The sequence below is a fragment of the Diorhabda sublineata genome, chromosome 2, assembly GCF_026230105.1.
Source record: "Diorhabda sublineata isolate icDioSubl1.1 chromosome 2, icDioSubl1.1, whole genome shotgun sequence".
In the NCBI taxonomy this organism is placed as follows: Eukaryota; Metazoa; Arthropoda; class Insecta; order Coleoptera; family Chrysomelidae; genus Diorhabda; species Diorhabda sublineata.
Window position 1 is genome coordinate 20041796 of NC_079475.1, and position 17744 is coordinate 20059539.

The 17744-nt window shown below is 31.8% G+C and overlaps 1 protein-coding gene across 2 annotated transcripts in view; it reads right to left on the bottom strand.

Annotated features, from left to right (window-relative positions):
• Positions 1-2361: 2361 nt before the first annotated feature.
• LOC130452713 (monocarboxylate transporter 2-like) overlaps positions 2362-17744 on the bottom strand; it is a 377455-nt gene continuing 362072 nt past the window's right edge. The window contains exons 7-12 of one of the 2 annotated variants that reach the window (XM_056792128.1): positions 17501-17658; positions 16209-16384; positions 15872-16154; positions 14156-14330; positions 7943-8212; positions 2362-5677 (exon numbers count right to left, since the gene is read on the bottom strand). In XM_056792128.1, coding sequence (XP_056648106.1) covers positions 5154-5677; positions 7943-8212; positions 14156-14330; positions 15872-16154; positions 16209-16384; positions 17501-17658 — 1586 coding nt within the window. In that variant the 3' untranslated portion in view covers positions 2362-5153. The remainder of the gene's footprint in view (positions 5678-7942; positions 8213-14155; positions 14331-15871; positions 16155-16208; positions 16385-17500; positions 17659-17744) is intronic. The other variant, XM_056792127.1, reaches the window with a different exon arrangement.

Consider the following 17744-nt stretch of genomic DNA (forward strand, 5'->3'; position numbering starts at 1 on the left):
TTGAATGGCATAGTGAAAATAGTGAAAAGTAACCAGTGAATTTAAATAAATATAAGTTAGTGAATAGTTAAGTAGATAATTATAATAAATAGCGAGTAGTTTAGTGTTTAGTGCTTAGTATATTGTTTCGTAAGTGTTTGAAGAAATTAAGTAAATGAGAAAATCGTGTCTATAAATTCATCCCACCGCTAAAAAGAGTCTATATGAATTAGAAGTGAATTTAAGTGTTTTAGATAGTATTCTATTCAACAAGAGTATTTAATAGCAGGATAGAAGTTCGAGAGACAAATTCTAATATCAGAGATGAATGAATCTCAAATATATTTTATTTGCAAAAAACAGTTTACAATATTTTACTGAAATAAACGATGGAAATCGATAGCAACTCTTTATTATGCACGTCGGAATCGAGTAGGTATGCAATGTATTCTACCGTGTGTTCTTGTTCTTGGTGTCGCGTTAGCGAAATTTTGAGATACAAATATAACATGATTCTTTATAATACAATATATGGAGTCGAAATTTCAAACTTGCTTAACCTTAGTTACAGTTGTTCACAGTCAACGACTGAACAATTTCAGGTATGGTACTCTATCTCCTGAACCGGTAATTACCTTACGTAATGTTTTTTCTAGTTTGATTATAATTATCACGTATCTAACATTGCATAATCAGTCTTAGTCTAGATCTTGTATACCTTCAGTTGGCTTTTATTTTGTTTTTTGTTTTGCTAAATAAAGACTAAGGTTAGTATCGCTCATCACTACTCGATGAAGACAAAAAATTTGAGGTTCTGCTGGTGCTAATCAAGAAGAGAAATCTATTAATTCCACATATTCATCGAGAACTTAAACGTGCACTATCTGTTATGGAACTAATGACAACTACAAGCTTATTCTTAATGCAGACGAAGCAAAATATGTTGTACAGAGAACGAAATATCTATTAACGTAAATGTTAATAGAAATAATAAATGAGTAAAGTGTGATTATTTTAAGATTATATTTTCCATTACTAGTGGAATTAAGTTATTTTATCACTTCTGAATAAAGTGATACATTATACCATTCATGTGGATCAAATTTCAATTATGAAGTTGACGGTAAAAGTTTTCTTTAAAACCATATGTTAAATATATCACCTTCATCTAAATTGAAATACGTAGAAGATCTTGAGTGATGGACATTATGTAGAGAATAGCGAAACAAAGAAGAATAAGAATAAGAACAAAGTGATAGATACACGATAAAATATAGATATTATGTCACATATGAAGACCTTGATAAGTGGAAAGAAGAATAAGAAGATTCGAAGCAAGATGGATGAGTGATGATGGCGCTGTAGCTGACAAATAATGGATGAGAGCAGCTGTACACGGGAGGTTCGAAGCTTATTATCCAGTTCAAGGATGAAATTTCACTAAAATATACAATCATACGAAAACGTCATTTGTTTGTAGTTCATAAGAAAAGTTGTTTATCTTATTATGCCAAAATTTTTGTATCTGAAATTTTCTTTTAACAAAATTGAAAAGTGACTCAATGAATTTTCCAAATTGAATCATTATAATTATCATTTCAAATTGTTTAGTTCTAATTAGGGACAGTATTTGTATATTGCATTGTGTCACGCTTATTTATACGAGTAGGTATCTAATTTAAAAATTAGGTTCCAGCAATTAAATAGTCACAAGAAAAAGATAGTTACTATACATTGGCAGCAATGAACAATAATGAGATATATCTTAAAAAATAATCAATAGGGAGAACCTATAGTTAAGATTTAGATGTATTAAATACTCAACCTAACTTAGTACGTAATAATTAACGTAAGTGATTATAGAATACAGTACTCATTGAGTAAGAAAATAGTTATCTTAGTACCAACGAGAAAACAACGTTCTAAATCACCTTCAAAATAAAAAGGCGATCTACGAAGTTATACAGGTGTAGAAATCCGCCACCTCGCAATTTATTTTTGACTTCCAAAAATAAGAAGAAATTATTGGATGCCAAACAAGGACTGTACAGTGGATGACCCATCAATTCGATGTTTTGACTATTCAAAAATGTTTTTGTTTGAATGATGTGTGAGAGATATGTGTGTGAGCTCGCATTGTTACGTGGAATATGATTCGCTTTCCGCGATTGGTTTCTCTGATTTTCCAAACACTTCTCGCAAACAAATGCTTGTGTACTATTTGAGAGTTGACTACTCTAGGTTGCTCTAATGGAAGGGTGCCAACTTGTGCAGTTATCCGAATAAACAGGTGACCATTTGCTTAGAAGTGTTTCGAGCACGACCAACGTTTTTTGGATTTGGATCGTCTTCAAAAAACTAATTCATTCGATTGTTCTTTAGTTTTGGGTTCATATGTATAAATCCATGATTCGTCACTGATTTTCCATATTCAAATCAGTGTTGTAGTAACAACCTTCGTATAAGTTCGGAAATATATTTTTGCGTGCACTGAGCATTTCTCACTGAAATTTCAATCGTTTTAGAAGCTTGGTGTCCATTTTACAACCATATGAGAGATTGAGAAGATTTTTTTGATAATGGAAAAATTCAACAACGATCTGTTATTAAATATTTCATTTTGAATAGCAATACACGTACGTTAATGGAAGAAGAGTTGGACACTGTGTACGGAGAGTTTGTAATATCATTTACAACCGAAAAATTTTGGACAGCTGAATTCAAATGTTTGCTTTACTGACGACGAGCATTAGGCACCGCTAAAAACTGTGGCAACTTTCGATATCATCGAAAATCATTCTCCAAATGATATTCGATAATCTTTAAATAGGGGTTAGAGAGATTGAAGAGGCTATTGGAGATCAAAAGAATGCATTTGCCATATACTGACTACACTACTACACTCCTGTAATAGTGAATGAATAATAGAAGAATATTACGCTTGAGAATGTAAAGAAAAAAATTGCAAAGAAGCGGGCGCATTTAGGGAAATAAAAAATGTTTTCCCATCAGAACAAGGCACCTGATTACACATTGGGGATCGCCGATGATTATAGAAAATAATGTCGTTTTTTTTATAAGGTTGGAAACTTTTTAGACAAATCGTATAATATACTAGCCTTACAAGTTGATACAATATGACTTTACCATAGGGGTAGTGTTTGTGAATGAATAAAATAGTTCCAAATTTATTGCTTTCCTTTTTGTGTATATTTTAATAAAAATACGGATTACAGTTTTCCACTTTACTTTGTTATCAAGATTTGGCGGATAAATTTGAATACTTGTAATGATTTATACAGTATAAATTATATATTTTATTTATAACAAATTGAATGTCTTTTAAAAAATATTCATTATTCTAATGACTAGAACTAATAGCACCTAAAATCGTGAGAAACATATGACTTATTCTCTGCATCTTTTGAAATGAATACACAGTCCAATATCTTTGTGCAAATTGTGAATATTCGATATTGACTTTTCAACATTTTTCATTTGTCATAATATTATAAAAGGATGTTAATTGACAATGTAATAGATCACAAATAACATTTATAATACTGATACCTGCCATTTTTAGTTCGCATGAGAATCAGGAGGTAAATTATTTATCAATTAATATCAAATTCAATGCAATGCGATGCAACCTGAATCAAAGAAAAGCGATGGAGATCTCTTACTTTTATATTTTCATCACATGGCGTCCGGCAGGTCCAGTTGTATCAAATAAGTACTACTCAACATCTTGCCTTTAAATTATTTATTATGGAATTGTTAATGAGAATTATGTTAGAGACCACCTTTGTTCATTTGAGTAAGAAAACAAATTTTATAGGAATCAAACTATGAGAAAATTAATTTGGATAGAAATAACGCAGGTACGTGAGGTTAATGTGGTTAATTCGTGAACTGAAGATTTTGAGGAGATACGAAAGCTGCGAAAATATTCTTGAAATAAGTTGGCGATATTTATACTGAACACATTGTTTCACTACCGCTACACCAACACTAACAATCACACTTACACTATTCTTTATTTGTGTACTTGAAACTGGAAATGGAGTTTTGGTCCAGGAATATTTTCATTAAGAGAATATCGTTCGAAATCAACCACGAACCCTTCAGGAATCCTCGGAAAACCGACTGGACGGGAATGGTAGAGATCGTGGGGAAGAAAATCGGGTAGACGAGAATCAGACGGGACTCGAGACCCGTACAGCTATCAATTGAGAAGCTCGAAGAAACGGTCGGCACACTAAGTGACATATTATTCAAAGCTTTTAGGAAATCTTGTCCAAGGCTGTACAATATGGCAAAGCGAAACAAAGAAGATGATAGCCTTTGGCAAGCTTATAAAGCTAGTTTGCAGTGAAACACTGGAGCTACTGATGGGAACTCACTTCCGCGATGCCAGGATATCGAAAACCAAATGCCAAAGACGCAAAGGGAAACGATTCCAGAACACAATGAGGAGTTGATTAGAAGAGCAATCATCAAGGAGAGGGTAGCGTGGGCGGTGGGCTCGTTCGGCCTATATAAGTCTGGAGGAACGGACGAGATCCTGCCGATCATGCTGCAGAAGGATTTGGGTGAGATAATGGAAGTGCTTATTGAAATCGGACATGTTCCGAGAAGGTGGAGGGAAGTAAGGGTTGTCTTTATACCCAAATCGGGTAAACCAAGCAACACCAAACAGAAAGACTTATTTAATAAAGATTTAAAAAAAATTAAGGATCAAGCAAGAAGTTGTTTTGTTCTAGTAAAATGCGAGGGTGCACACAGCACAAGAAAAATCAATGAATAGCATATGAATTGCTATTCGTCGGATTTAGTCCACTGTGACTATTTATTGTTTTAAAAACTAAAGAAATAGTATGCCAGAAGTATATTTGAATATTCGATTGGATTTGGAGTCATGTTATAAATAATTGTTATTGATGACCTTGAGCAACTTTATTTTCTGCAATCGATAAACAAATTGGAAAAACGTTAACAACGAATATGGTTTTTGAAGGAGAGTTCCTTGGGAAATAAAATGATTTTTTATCAATAAACCTGTGTTTCATTCAGAAAGTTACTTGAATTACTAAGGTAAAAATATTCTTCACAACAAAAAATAAGTCATAAGGCACTCATTAATGGTTAATTAAAAATACTTTGTCTCATATAATTTACACGGAGGTCGTAATTTGTTCTATCACTTGAACATTTCTAACAATTGGCCTTCTACACGTTCTGTAATATTCACACCTCGCCAGACCTTCCGGCACGCTTTTACTAGGTCGTAATACGTTCTTCTTCATTCTCGGCAAAGAAGCGTATCTGATACATTCTTGTTTATTACAAGCATTAGGAGCATAGTGAGGAGAATGATTTATATTGGCAGCATAGCTTAGACTTTTTGGTAAATATTGGATATGAGGATCTCTTCGTTGTCTAAATGAATGTCTATATACAGATTTATCGAAGTGATCCGAACAATTCGAAAATATTCGCTCATAATGATTACTTCCGTGTCGGTAGAAGTTGTAAGGGTTGATGTCTGGCGTATAGATGGGATTGTAAGGACCTATAGTACAAACGCAGTCGTTTAAGTTTGCTATCGTACAATTATTGAGATTACAGTTGTTTGAGTTACTGTTTACTATAGGGTGATGGTCTTTCCGAGTACCTACAAGGAACATCAAACTTGCACCTAAAACAAAATGAATTCCATTAAAATTGCATGGTAATTGTTAATAATTCTGCTTATTCTGTAGCAGAATACTACAATTTACCATAGACTCAATAGAATAGCATAATTCAATTAGTGTGAAGTAAGATATTATATATATTATAATTATTATTATTAAGCCAAATTTTTATTTTATATTTTCATATTATCTAATATAAAATTGTGTTAATTTGTCGATAAAATTGTAAAATTTTCTAATAACAATAAATCTTCTTGTCTCAATCGAAGTGTATCTAGTGAAAACTGGTTTACGTCAATAGAGCTGGTAAAAAAACTGCAGAAAGTCGGTCGTACTTACGCTGGAACCTTTAAAAATCAAAATAGAGATTCCTTCCGAATTTCTTTCTAGGAGAGCATACGAAGTAGGTATTATTTGGATTTACTGGTGATATGACTATTGCGTCTTACGTACCGAAGAAAAACAAGTCTGTCATAATATTGTCATCGATGTTAACATGGTAGATGGTATTTTATAGTATTTTATAGTAGTACAAAGGGAGGTGTGGATGCTTTTGATTTACAGAACAGGCAGAACATGTCGTCGCTGGACTTTAGTGAAATGGTATTATGTTATGTATATTGTAATAATTAATGGATACGTAATTCTAAAAGCTTCTTAAAAACGAACAGAATGTTTCGCACGGCAGATTCATCATAGAGGTTGGAAAAGAACACTTCAAACAACATCTTAGAGATAGAGTTTTAGTACCTACTTTATCAAAACAACTTCGAAAAAAATTGATTATTTTCTTGGCCGTCAAAATACTGCGATAGTAGAAAACTGATTAAAAAATTTTCAAATTTATGTCATATATGTAACCGTACTGTGTGCAAGCCACATTAACAAATAGTAGTCTGCAACCGCTACAACACCATGTAATTGTGTCTAAAAATAAAGTCTCTAAAACAATTATGGGAAAGTTGAAAGGAACAACATTCTATGAAACATGTACCAAGTTTTTTTTAGCTATACTTTATATAATACTTTTACTATTAGGTGTTGATTTGAATATATCGATTGAAAAGTACTTTGATTAGATTGATTTTTCTTTTTATTTGTAGAAATATAAAAATAAATTTCTTTAATTTCTTATTTCTTAGACCTTTTGATATACTAATGCTTCTAAATGTTCTTGATTTTAGGTACCTTCTGTTTTAAAATTAGTTTTTTTAATACTCTTTGAAACGTTAATAAAAAATTGACATTTCGACTTAACTTCAGTCTTTATGAAAATATGATATTGACACTGACAATTTGTGTATTTATATTAATCAATAGATCACCCACATCATGAACATCAAAATAATAATAAAATCACAATAGAAATTTGTTTTAATAAGAAAACTCAATGTTTTCTCAGTCCTTACATCCCAAATATGTAGCTGTACTTAATCAATCGAATTATTCGTGGTTTTATCATAATTTACAAAGTAGAGTTATAAATTTTACTTAAATTATCATTTATAGCTTTTCGTTCTTATGAATGTAAAACATTTCTAAAAATTCTCTTTCTCGTATTTAGATTCCGTTCCAAGAATTTTTGAATTTAAGTTTTTTTTTTATATTTCATAGTCCGTTAATGCAGTTTTTTTATCGTATTGATGCCCTTTTAGTCTATTTTCTAAATATTGAGAGGTCTGCCTTATTAGAGATACAATTAGTACAATTTTTCTTATCAAAACAAATTTCTATGTTGATTTTATTCTTATTTTGTTGTTAATAATGTAGGTGATTATTGATTAAGTTAAGTCGAAACGTCAATTTTTTATCAATCTTTCAAAAATTATTGGAAAAAACTAATTTAGAAAAGAAGAGACTAAAATCAAGAACATTTAGCAGAATTAATATAAAAATATGTAAGATAAATCATACATTTTTTAATTTGCCACTAAACATCAATTTACTTTGTGTTTTTTTTTCGGTTCAAATGAATAACAATTTAAAGTATTCTTTTCAGCAATTGCATAGAAACATTTCATCAATTTCTATTTTTTATCTATCAAACTGCTGTGGGACCAAAAAGACCCCATTTAGCATTAGTAAAAGTTTAAACAACGGTAGTAGTTTAGGGTTAAACTGATCAAATTGATTGAGAGAGACATAAATTAAACGAGCACAAGTTTCTTTCCAATTTATCGAATTTGAAATGTATGAGATGCTATAAAATCAAGTGAGTGACTTTATATATACTTTATGAAATCATGTTCATGTTCATGTGAACTTACCAATAATAGTTGTTACAAAGCTGAAATAATAACCAGCTTTAGGATGAGCTTGGTTGATATATCCTGTAATTGGTATTCCTACTAATACTGGTAACGCTTTAGCACCTTGAATAAAACTCCAGGCTTTGGTGAAATGTCTTCCTTTTATTCGTTCTAACGTAAACATCTTCAACGCGTAGTTGTAGCCCCCGAGGCAGATTCCATACATCCATACAAATAGTACGTAACCATGGTATCCCTGGACAGCGCTTAACGCCAGAAGTGAAATTCCTGAAAATATTTAAGGTGGATACGTACGTCGACAAATATGTTAAGTTAAAAATTCAAGAATTGCGCTGTTTGTTACTTTGTAAATTGAGATTCAGATACGAAATAGTAGCTCTTTTAATGTTTGTAATGTTTTTGTATAACTGCCTCAAAGTGGTAATTTTAATGTTTAACATCAGTGTTTAAAGCGGTTGGTTCCGAGGAAGCTCTAGAAAAGCATCGTTATTTATGATATGTAAATTCACGTATTTATATGAATTTTTGATTGCTTCATTTTAATGATGATCATAGATAAATATTTTGAAATCATATAAATATTTATCAAAGCTGATATAATTACCATAATAATTTCATGAATTGTAAATTTTTATTATTAATATTTAACGCTGGCATTAATGACTTGCGACATCAGGAAGTTTCGCAATAAATTACGTTACGAAAAACTTCGCAAAATGGGTCCTTAAGCCGACCCTGTCCAGCTACAATGGAATTTTAAAATTCGGCGAATTCGAGCGGCGTCTTCCATCTACTTTTTATGAATGGCGGACGCGCCTAAGATGTTTCCTTTTAGAACTTTTTATCATAGCAGGCCATTTATCTACAGTATTTCTTTTAAATGTTTTCTAGGAAAATCTATTTATTTATTTGTTGAGTTTTTTCTGTTCTAGAAGTTTGTAGAATTCTATTTAGGATATATAAGTTATGTGAGCGCAGTTAGTTTGGATTTAAATAAATAGTCTTAGTGAATAGAACGAATTGTAAAGTGAGATTTATAAGTGAATTATTATAAATAGTGTATACTATGTAAGTAAATGAAGAATGTAAGAGTCAGTACCTTAATTAATTCACCCCATGAATAAAAAGAGTGTAAATAAATGCAAAAAACATTACAATAATTAGTAGATACCGGAAGTAGGATATTGGATGACGAGTTTCCAAAATCTGCTAGAGGTTGAGAGCATTTTTCCTGCAATGGTATTTTTATTACCAATGAAATGATCAACACAGCCCTCGGCTACCCTCTTATTTCAGAAGAAAACGATAATGCTTGATAACAGAAAGGAGTAGTGCAATGTACTTACTGAATAGTGAAATAGTAATTTGTATTTTACTAGTAAATTACATGCTTATTTACGTTGACAGGCTCCAAATAATCCTAAAATATTTGGAGCCCAAACCATCAAGTATTCCTCGTCTGGTGCCTCATTTATTAACTTTTCAACTTGTTCTTGTTTTAAATATGCCATTACCTTGAAATATCAACCAAAATCAATACAATTTTTAACAAGGGCGCTTGACTTTATAATTGAAAATTTCCTTGACGAAGTTAATGAGGTTCATATTTTTTATTGTTCTTATCAGTACGCCATGAAAACATGATGACTGAAGCTCTCTTTAATATTTTATTAATTTACATCAAGCCAGGAAATAGGTATATATAATATTGTACTGCTGAGCTGATTTTTAGGTAGAAGTTCGTTCTAAAGTTGCTGTTATTGCAGACTCTTCAATATCCCTTCAATATCCAGGAATAACCAAATTAACAATTTAAAAATTATTTCACTATGGACATACATAATAAGAAGTCAACAACAAAAGACAAAAATTGCTCAAAAACGGAATCTAAATGACAGCGTCTTTGTTATTTGTAAACAAGTATTTATTACTAACCATAGCCTTCGAAACGTTTACCATTTACAACAATCATGTGATTATTTGAATATTAGAATGCATTATGAAGTATAATGTCATTCCAAACTCGCCTATTTTAATCTCAAAAATAGGGCAGTTATACAAAAAGTTGTATGAAATTCGTGTTAAAAGTGATTTCAAATGAAAGTGAAAGTGTTCAATTCCTCCGTTCATTTCATATACCTACTTATTCACTCACAAGATAAAACAGCAGTTTTAACGCTCACATCATAAATAATTATAATCGTTTCATATCGTTTCCAGTTAGTTTAGTTATAAATGATAAAATTAATTTTTTCTTATTTTAATTTGTAATAATCTCCAATATTCATAAGAGTGCCTGCAACTAATAGTAAGTTTCCAAAGAGTTAAATTTTTATGTGAAACTCACGGATGTCTGCAGTTGTCTGCTTAATGATAACGAGGTTGTCGTTGCCGAAAGTAGGTGCTGTTATAATACAGTTTTTATTTATCAGCTACGTATTTTTCTATATATAAGAATAGAGTGAATAAACCTTCTATAGGTTAAGTCCTCAAATTATTACATAATCACATTAATTAAAAGCATAATAAACTTAATCACTGCAAAATATTAAAATAAGTTGAATTTGATTCTTAAAATGATTCTGTTAACAAAAATAATTATATATCACAGGATCGTCACAACTACCAACATTTTCAAAGCATATTTGTTGTATAATTGAATTTCTTGGCATCATAAATAAACTTTATCAGGTATTTTCACATCGTGGCACAAAACACGATTTATATACTATTTATCAGATTAATCAAAGTTTAATAATAACGTTTGTTTAAGAATAACCGACAGAATAACTGTCGTATTCACTATATATCATATGTTCCGTGCTTATTTCATACATATGACGTCACGCAAGATGTAGCCTCACTAAAATGTTTAAACTGCCTACAAATTTTCCTTCCTCTATAAATATTGATCAGAGAATTAAAAAAAATTGTAATAAACTATCCAAATTTTTTTTTCAAACCATGAAAGTACCCTATTATCTTTATATCCGATTATCCTATAATCAAAAATTGATATAAACTTTACCAAAGTTGTACTACCGATAATATACATTACTACGTTGCCTATGAGCTCATTGAATGCACAAGAGTGAAACAATTAGCATCTTCTACATTAACATTGAATAATAATTTTAAGAATATGAACTGAAAAGAAGCACAGACGTTTATTTTATGCGACCATCTGGCCTTGAGCAGCATCTGTCTGCTGCTCTGTTTCAATTTCAATTTTTTCGTACGTGCACAATTAGCTTGTCTTTCCAACTCCGGCTTTTGCTGTTCAATATTTTTATGGAGTATACGAAGAAGGTTTGAAAAGCAACTTTTCAGAGGTTTCGCTATGCTGATTATATTGTTACTTTCCACCACTCATATAAAGAAAATTTATTTCCATTGTTGGGTGAATATGTTAATTGAACATTATTTATGCAGGGAGAATAATAAGAAACTAAGGAATGTTTATGATAATATTATTCTGCTTCTACAACATGTAAATATTTAAAACGTGGGGGTATGCAATATTTTGCATTAATGATTAAATATGTAAAATTGATCTGCAATATGTTCTCACAATTATTTATGATCAATAACTTATTCACATTAGAAGTTGGAAATATTATTTAGATATCCTTCAAATATTATACCGTTAAGATAGAAATACAGTCTAAACAATGACTTTTATCCGAGAAACGTAAACCCAAAGTATCCAAAGAAACCCAAGTAAGCAAAGATCGGGGCCACAGTGTATCCGGATTCCATCTAATCTTTTATCAGTTACTTAGGTCAAATTATAACTGGCTAATATTATAGAGGTTTTCTGAAAGGTCTTGATACCTAGCTTGTAGAACAAAAGATGATAATGCTTGTGCCCATTCCTACGTTATTGTGGAAACTAATTATTATATTGGAGTACAGCCTACACACTAATTTTACTTATACTCAAAAAAGTCGTTGATACGATATTTGTAGCTACAAGTAAGAGATTATTCGAAATTCACTTAGACATGGTTGGCTGATTTTGCTTATCATTATGTTATCTAAATCACTCGTGTTCATATGTGGAATCTTCAACAGAAAATGCATATTACATCAATGACGAAATAACTGATCTACTACTGCTAGAACTAATTACATTAACCTGAGAAGGTTCAAAAGTTAAGAAAGTGAAGAAGAAGAAGAATAACCTGACCTCACATTCTATTTATTAAGTAGAATTGATTGTGGAGGAGGCCTACTGGAAAGATCATATTAAAAAACGCTATAATATAATACTTTATAGCAAACATATGTATATTCTGAGGAATACAACTTTATATAATTTCGGAATTGGGAAATTTAAGATTGGTTTGTATATATATTAACGTGAGTTAATTTATGTCTAAAATTAATCTAAAATTTTAGTTTCTTACGAATGCATGCGAATGCTAATCCCTATTTTAATTCAACAATAAAGAGAGATGAACCAAATATTCAAAGCTTTTTTCATATAGATATTTTAAGAAGAAACCAAAAACTTTATTCGTTTACAGTAGATACCAGGGTTGCTGCTTAAGTTTTGAGATAGACAAATAAAAACAAATATTTATTAGTGGATATGAATTTATTACTTTTCAAAATATTCTCTATTGAGATCAAAACACCTTTGCATGCGTTTGAACCGAAGGTCGAATCATTTTTTTTACTCTCATTGAGGTACCTTCAAAACATGTGATTTTAGTGATCAATCATTTCTTTAGGTGGACAAAAACGTTGACCTCGCATTTTATTTTTGATTTCGGAAATAAGAAGAAATCATTGGGTGATAAACTGTGTACAGCGGATGACCCATTAATTTGTTGGAAAACGTTTTTGTTTGAACTGATATGTGACAGCTCGCATTGTTGTGGTGGAGAATGATTGTGATTCTGTGATTGGTTTCTCTGAATTTTTCTGTGAGACTCTTGATAAACAACTGCTGCAACTTTTGATGGATTTCACTCGTTTTGAAAGACTCATATTGTCGATTGTTCGGGTTCATATGCATAGATCCAGGATTCGTCACCTGCCTCGATCTTAAAGACGTTTTTTAGAGCATTGCGATTGAAAGTTTTCAACATTTCTTTGCACCAAATGAGCTTTTTTGAGCGATTGTCAAATTATGCGAGCACATATTTTTATGTATGTTAGTGGAACCAAGTTGAACTAATACCCAAGTATTCCCCAATCTCAATGTATGTCATTTGACCATCCTGCAATTTAATTTTATGTGCACAGCATCGATGTTTTCTGGCACAACTGCCGATTTTGAACGACCTTAAAGAAACTCAACCAGTACCGAAGTGCGACCACGATTGAATTCGCAAAACACGGTGGTTTAATTCACGAATTTAAACTGTAAACTGTTTACCTTCAGTCTCTGAAGACGATAACTTGGTTATCGAAACGCGTGTCAGACAATGTAATTGTGAGTGTTGGTGTGAACAGTGTGTTCAGTATGGATATCACCAACGGTTCCAGAAATTCCCACTTAGTTGTGTTAACTGTTGATAAATAAGTGAAGAAAATTAATTTGCAAGTTTTGCAGTGCTTCCCATTTATAAATTTATGTCAAAGAGAACAGAAAATACATACGTTCATTTGTGAATAGATAAAATTGGATTAGAATATATTAGCTGTGATACGTTGTGACACGTTGGCGTACCGGTTCTCAGCTCGCAACTATAGAAGAGTCTTCAATGATATCGCGTTTGTACCATTTGTTACAGTTGGAGGAGAGTGTCGAGAAGCTCACTAAACAATGAAATATGACGAAGAAGATAATGTAGTCACTTTGAAAACTGTGACATGATCGATTTAAATGTAGAAATGTATCAGAAGAACGGTCGGGACCTCATAAAGTTATGAAATGTGCTAAAAAATTAACAAACTTGTTCTTTCAAACAGATGATTGGGGTCGAGGAACCATATGTGAAGGTATGGATTTAAAAATAGTGCAATAGATAAACAAAAATGCTGGAAGGGAAACATTTTAACAGCGTTATTCACATTGAGAAGCCTTAAAAGCAGATGAAAGTCTCCCAAAAAGTTTTCTGCGTTATTATACGTTATTATAAATGCATTGCTAGCCTACGACTATGCTAGGGACGTACCTTGATTCTAATTTTATATTACTCTTGTTTTATTTATTATATTTTATCACCCTCATATTGAATAATCTAAATACCTACATACCTATTCCAACCATAGCTGTTTGGCACAGGTATTGTCTTGAAATTAAACATTGTGTACTTGGTTTGATTATCACAAAACCAAAACCAACACAACCTAATGCAGTTGCAAAGCCCATAAAAGTTTGTAACACAACCAGACCGTTATCTTCAAGACCTTCTTTATATCCTTGATATACCTAAAAGAATCAAAACAATCACTTTAGTGAGATCCGTAGATTACTTTATTATCTGTATACGCGATTTGTCCAAAAAGTATTGACCCATATTCTTAACGATTAAAAACTTCTGATTAACCTCTGTGGGACAGGGAATGTAATAAGAAGGACTAAACATATTTGTTTGTTAACGGCGTACGTTAGTTTACAAAGTCTTCTTTTCGTTCTCTATCGTATTTTGTTATTGTAAATAATTAGATCGATGAATTTGGTTTTATCCTGAGAAAACTGATAATGAAGCATGGGCTCACAGCTACGATTCACAAAGAAAGCGACAGTCTTTACAGTTTAATATTCTGAACTGCCACGACTAGAAAAGAATGTAAAAGTCGAACAAAGCGAAGACAATATTGACTAATTTTTTTCTTTATGAATAAGTGTGCAGAACTATGAGAAGTCACATGATCACTAAAGAACATTACTTTGGAGTGACGCTGTCAGAAGAAAATTGCTACCGCTTTAGGCAAGCCCTGATATTATCGACTGTAGCACGACAACGCGCCAGAATGTTTATTGAACTGGTGCATCAATATTAAACAAAGTACCAAGACATACCATTTCGTCAGCCTCCGTATAGTTTTGACGTAGTTCCCTGCGACTTTTTTCAAATGAAAATGATTCAGAAGATTAACAAAGACAGAGTTGAGACTAATGCGAAAAATGCTTTGCGCAATTTAGAACTGAATCGCTGTACCGCTGATGAAGTCAATCAAATTCACGGTATTATGAATAAATAACTAAATAATGTTAAGATAAGAGGTTTGATGCTTTTGGGAACTTCGCATATGATAATAGAACATTTTATGAGATTGTCACTGCGTGAGTGCAAGAATATATAACAATCCCTATAAAAAACAAAACATCTTGAAGTAAATCTTCACAAGTATTTTTGCTTTATGAAAATAAACTTTCCTTGGAATATTCAATAAATGCTTTATTCACTTGTGATCAACTTGATAGCTATAGTACAAGTAGTTCACTAGAATTTGCACATGGATCAAAGATATAATGAGAAATCATAGAGCTCAGAGAAGAAAGAACAAGTGATAGAGCTCCTTGGTGAAGATCTCAAAAATTAATTTTTGTCAATATAATATATTCAGTGACATTGAAAGTGTTACATACCACAAAGTTCAATAGAGTAATATATTTGGAGGATATAGAGATTAAGTAAGTTATTTGATGGAAATGTGGTTGTTTTTGAAGATTTTTGACTTTTATTATCATTGACATAACTAATTATCACAGAAAAATCCATGTTACCATTTCATTGGCTACTACCATAATGATCGAGTGGAATGGACAAAAAAACATTCTCGAAATTGAAATTTAAAATTTGCTCAGTAATTGAAGGGAGAGCGAATAAAAAGAAATTGGAAGCTCATATGTTTTTTTGTTCACCAATCCTATTTAATAGTTTCAATTATAGGTAAATGAAGAATTGCGTTATAACTAATGATTCAATATAATCAGTTTATGTGCTATTGGACAATTCTACTTACTAGGTAAAAAATAGGAGCATAAATTCCTAATGCTGCAAAGGCACAAGCAATCATTAGAACCCTGAGGCCCTTACTTTTTAATGGACTAAAATCGAACATTGGTGGTTTTGGTATTTTGGTATGAGACTTCTTCTCTTTCATTTTCTTTCTTTGGTTCTTCAAATGTGTAATAGCTCTTCTTTGTGGATGATACAAATTTGCAGATCTATATACTATTGGGAGAAAAAATGCTAGCGATAAAAGACCAGTTACCGATTGAAGACCCAAACGCCAACCCAATTTCCTAGAAATGAAACATATTATGGTGAAAAAACTTTCGAAATCATTTCATAATTACCCAACGGCTTCTTTGTAAAGAACTGAAAATAAAGCTATTCCTACTCCGGCACCTGATTGCGCTACCATTTCTACAAACTCTCTCCGTCTTTTGAAGTAATGACCTAAAACGATAGTCGATGCTTCCCTCACGACACCTGCTCCAATTCCCAGAACAAGTCCATAACTCAGAAGAGCCTAGAAAATTTAAAAATCACATTGTACTTTCCAATTGACGAGGGATTTTAACTAAGTTTAGGTGATTTATATAGAGCGGCCACCAGAAATTATGCATTTCAAGTATAAATGTTGAATCAATCCAAAAAAATTGACGGAATTATTGTCTAGTTCTATTTCAGTCAACTTAAAACGTAAATCTACTCGTGACAGAATAAGTATCTCTAGCTTATCTGAGTGATACAGTATTGGGTAGTTGTGTATTTAGAAATTTTTTTAAATCTGATATTGTTAATATCTTTCGTAAATTAAAATTTCAAACCGTGAGATTCGGTATCTTAGTTGCTTATAAAAAATACTCGACCTATTCGAAGAAATACAGCTACACCATGAGTTTGGGAACAATCGTGTTGTTACAATACTCCTAGTCAATTTTTATCTTCCCGAGGCATTGATTGATCATTTTTTCTTGAAGCTTCATACCTCTATCTCGATCAATGATTTGATATTCACTAGACTCGAACTCTATTGATAGACCTCGCTATCACTCGGGCACAAAATGGTCCTCGACTAGTATGTTACTAATATCTCTCGTAGTAAAAATAACTATTTTTTCCCCGCATATTTCTTGATTATATGTGTCTGCCCTAGAATATACTACATATTTCATTTTTGTTGGAAACATGTTCTCTCGCCAAAACATGATATATAATAGTCATTCACCATTTCTTTACCTCCCGTGGGGCGGTAAATCGAACATGATTACAGGAAACTTACATAGCTACTTGATCAGTTCATGGGAAGTTTCATATGCATCAATGTGGGTTTCTGATTGATATTTTAACTATACTATTAATTCTATCTTTTGGTTTGAAGCTTGAAGGTGAAAGAACTTACCATGATCTATCGTATTTAGTTCAAAGGGTTGATACAGTGAAGAAAAGAGCATATTATTTATGCTCTTCTCTTCACCATATATGCTGAAAAGAGATATAGGACAGATCTCTAAATGATTCAATTCTCCTTAAAGCACAGAAACAGGGCAGCTCGTGAGATTTAATACTTGAAAAGTCATATTAACTGAAGGTAACTGCACATAGAAATCTAGCAGCAAGTAAAATAGTAACAAATGTTTACCTGATGAAATTGCACAGCGAAAGAGGTGAATAAACACGCCAAAGAAATGACCAGACCTCCTAGAAGTGCTGCTAATCGAGCCGATTTTCTTCTACAAATTGCTACTATTAACGGCGAGGTTGCAAAAGAGATACACAGACACAATGCTCCCATCCAAGCTAAAAAATCAATGAAAAATCATTAAACATTGTGATTTTGAATAGATTGTCATATAATACTTCAGATTGTTGAGAAAAAACACTTC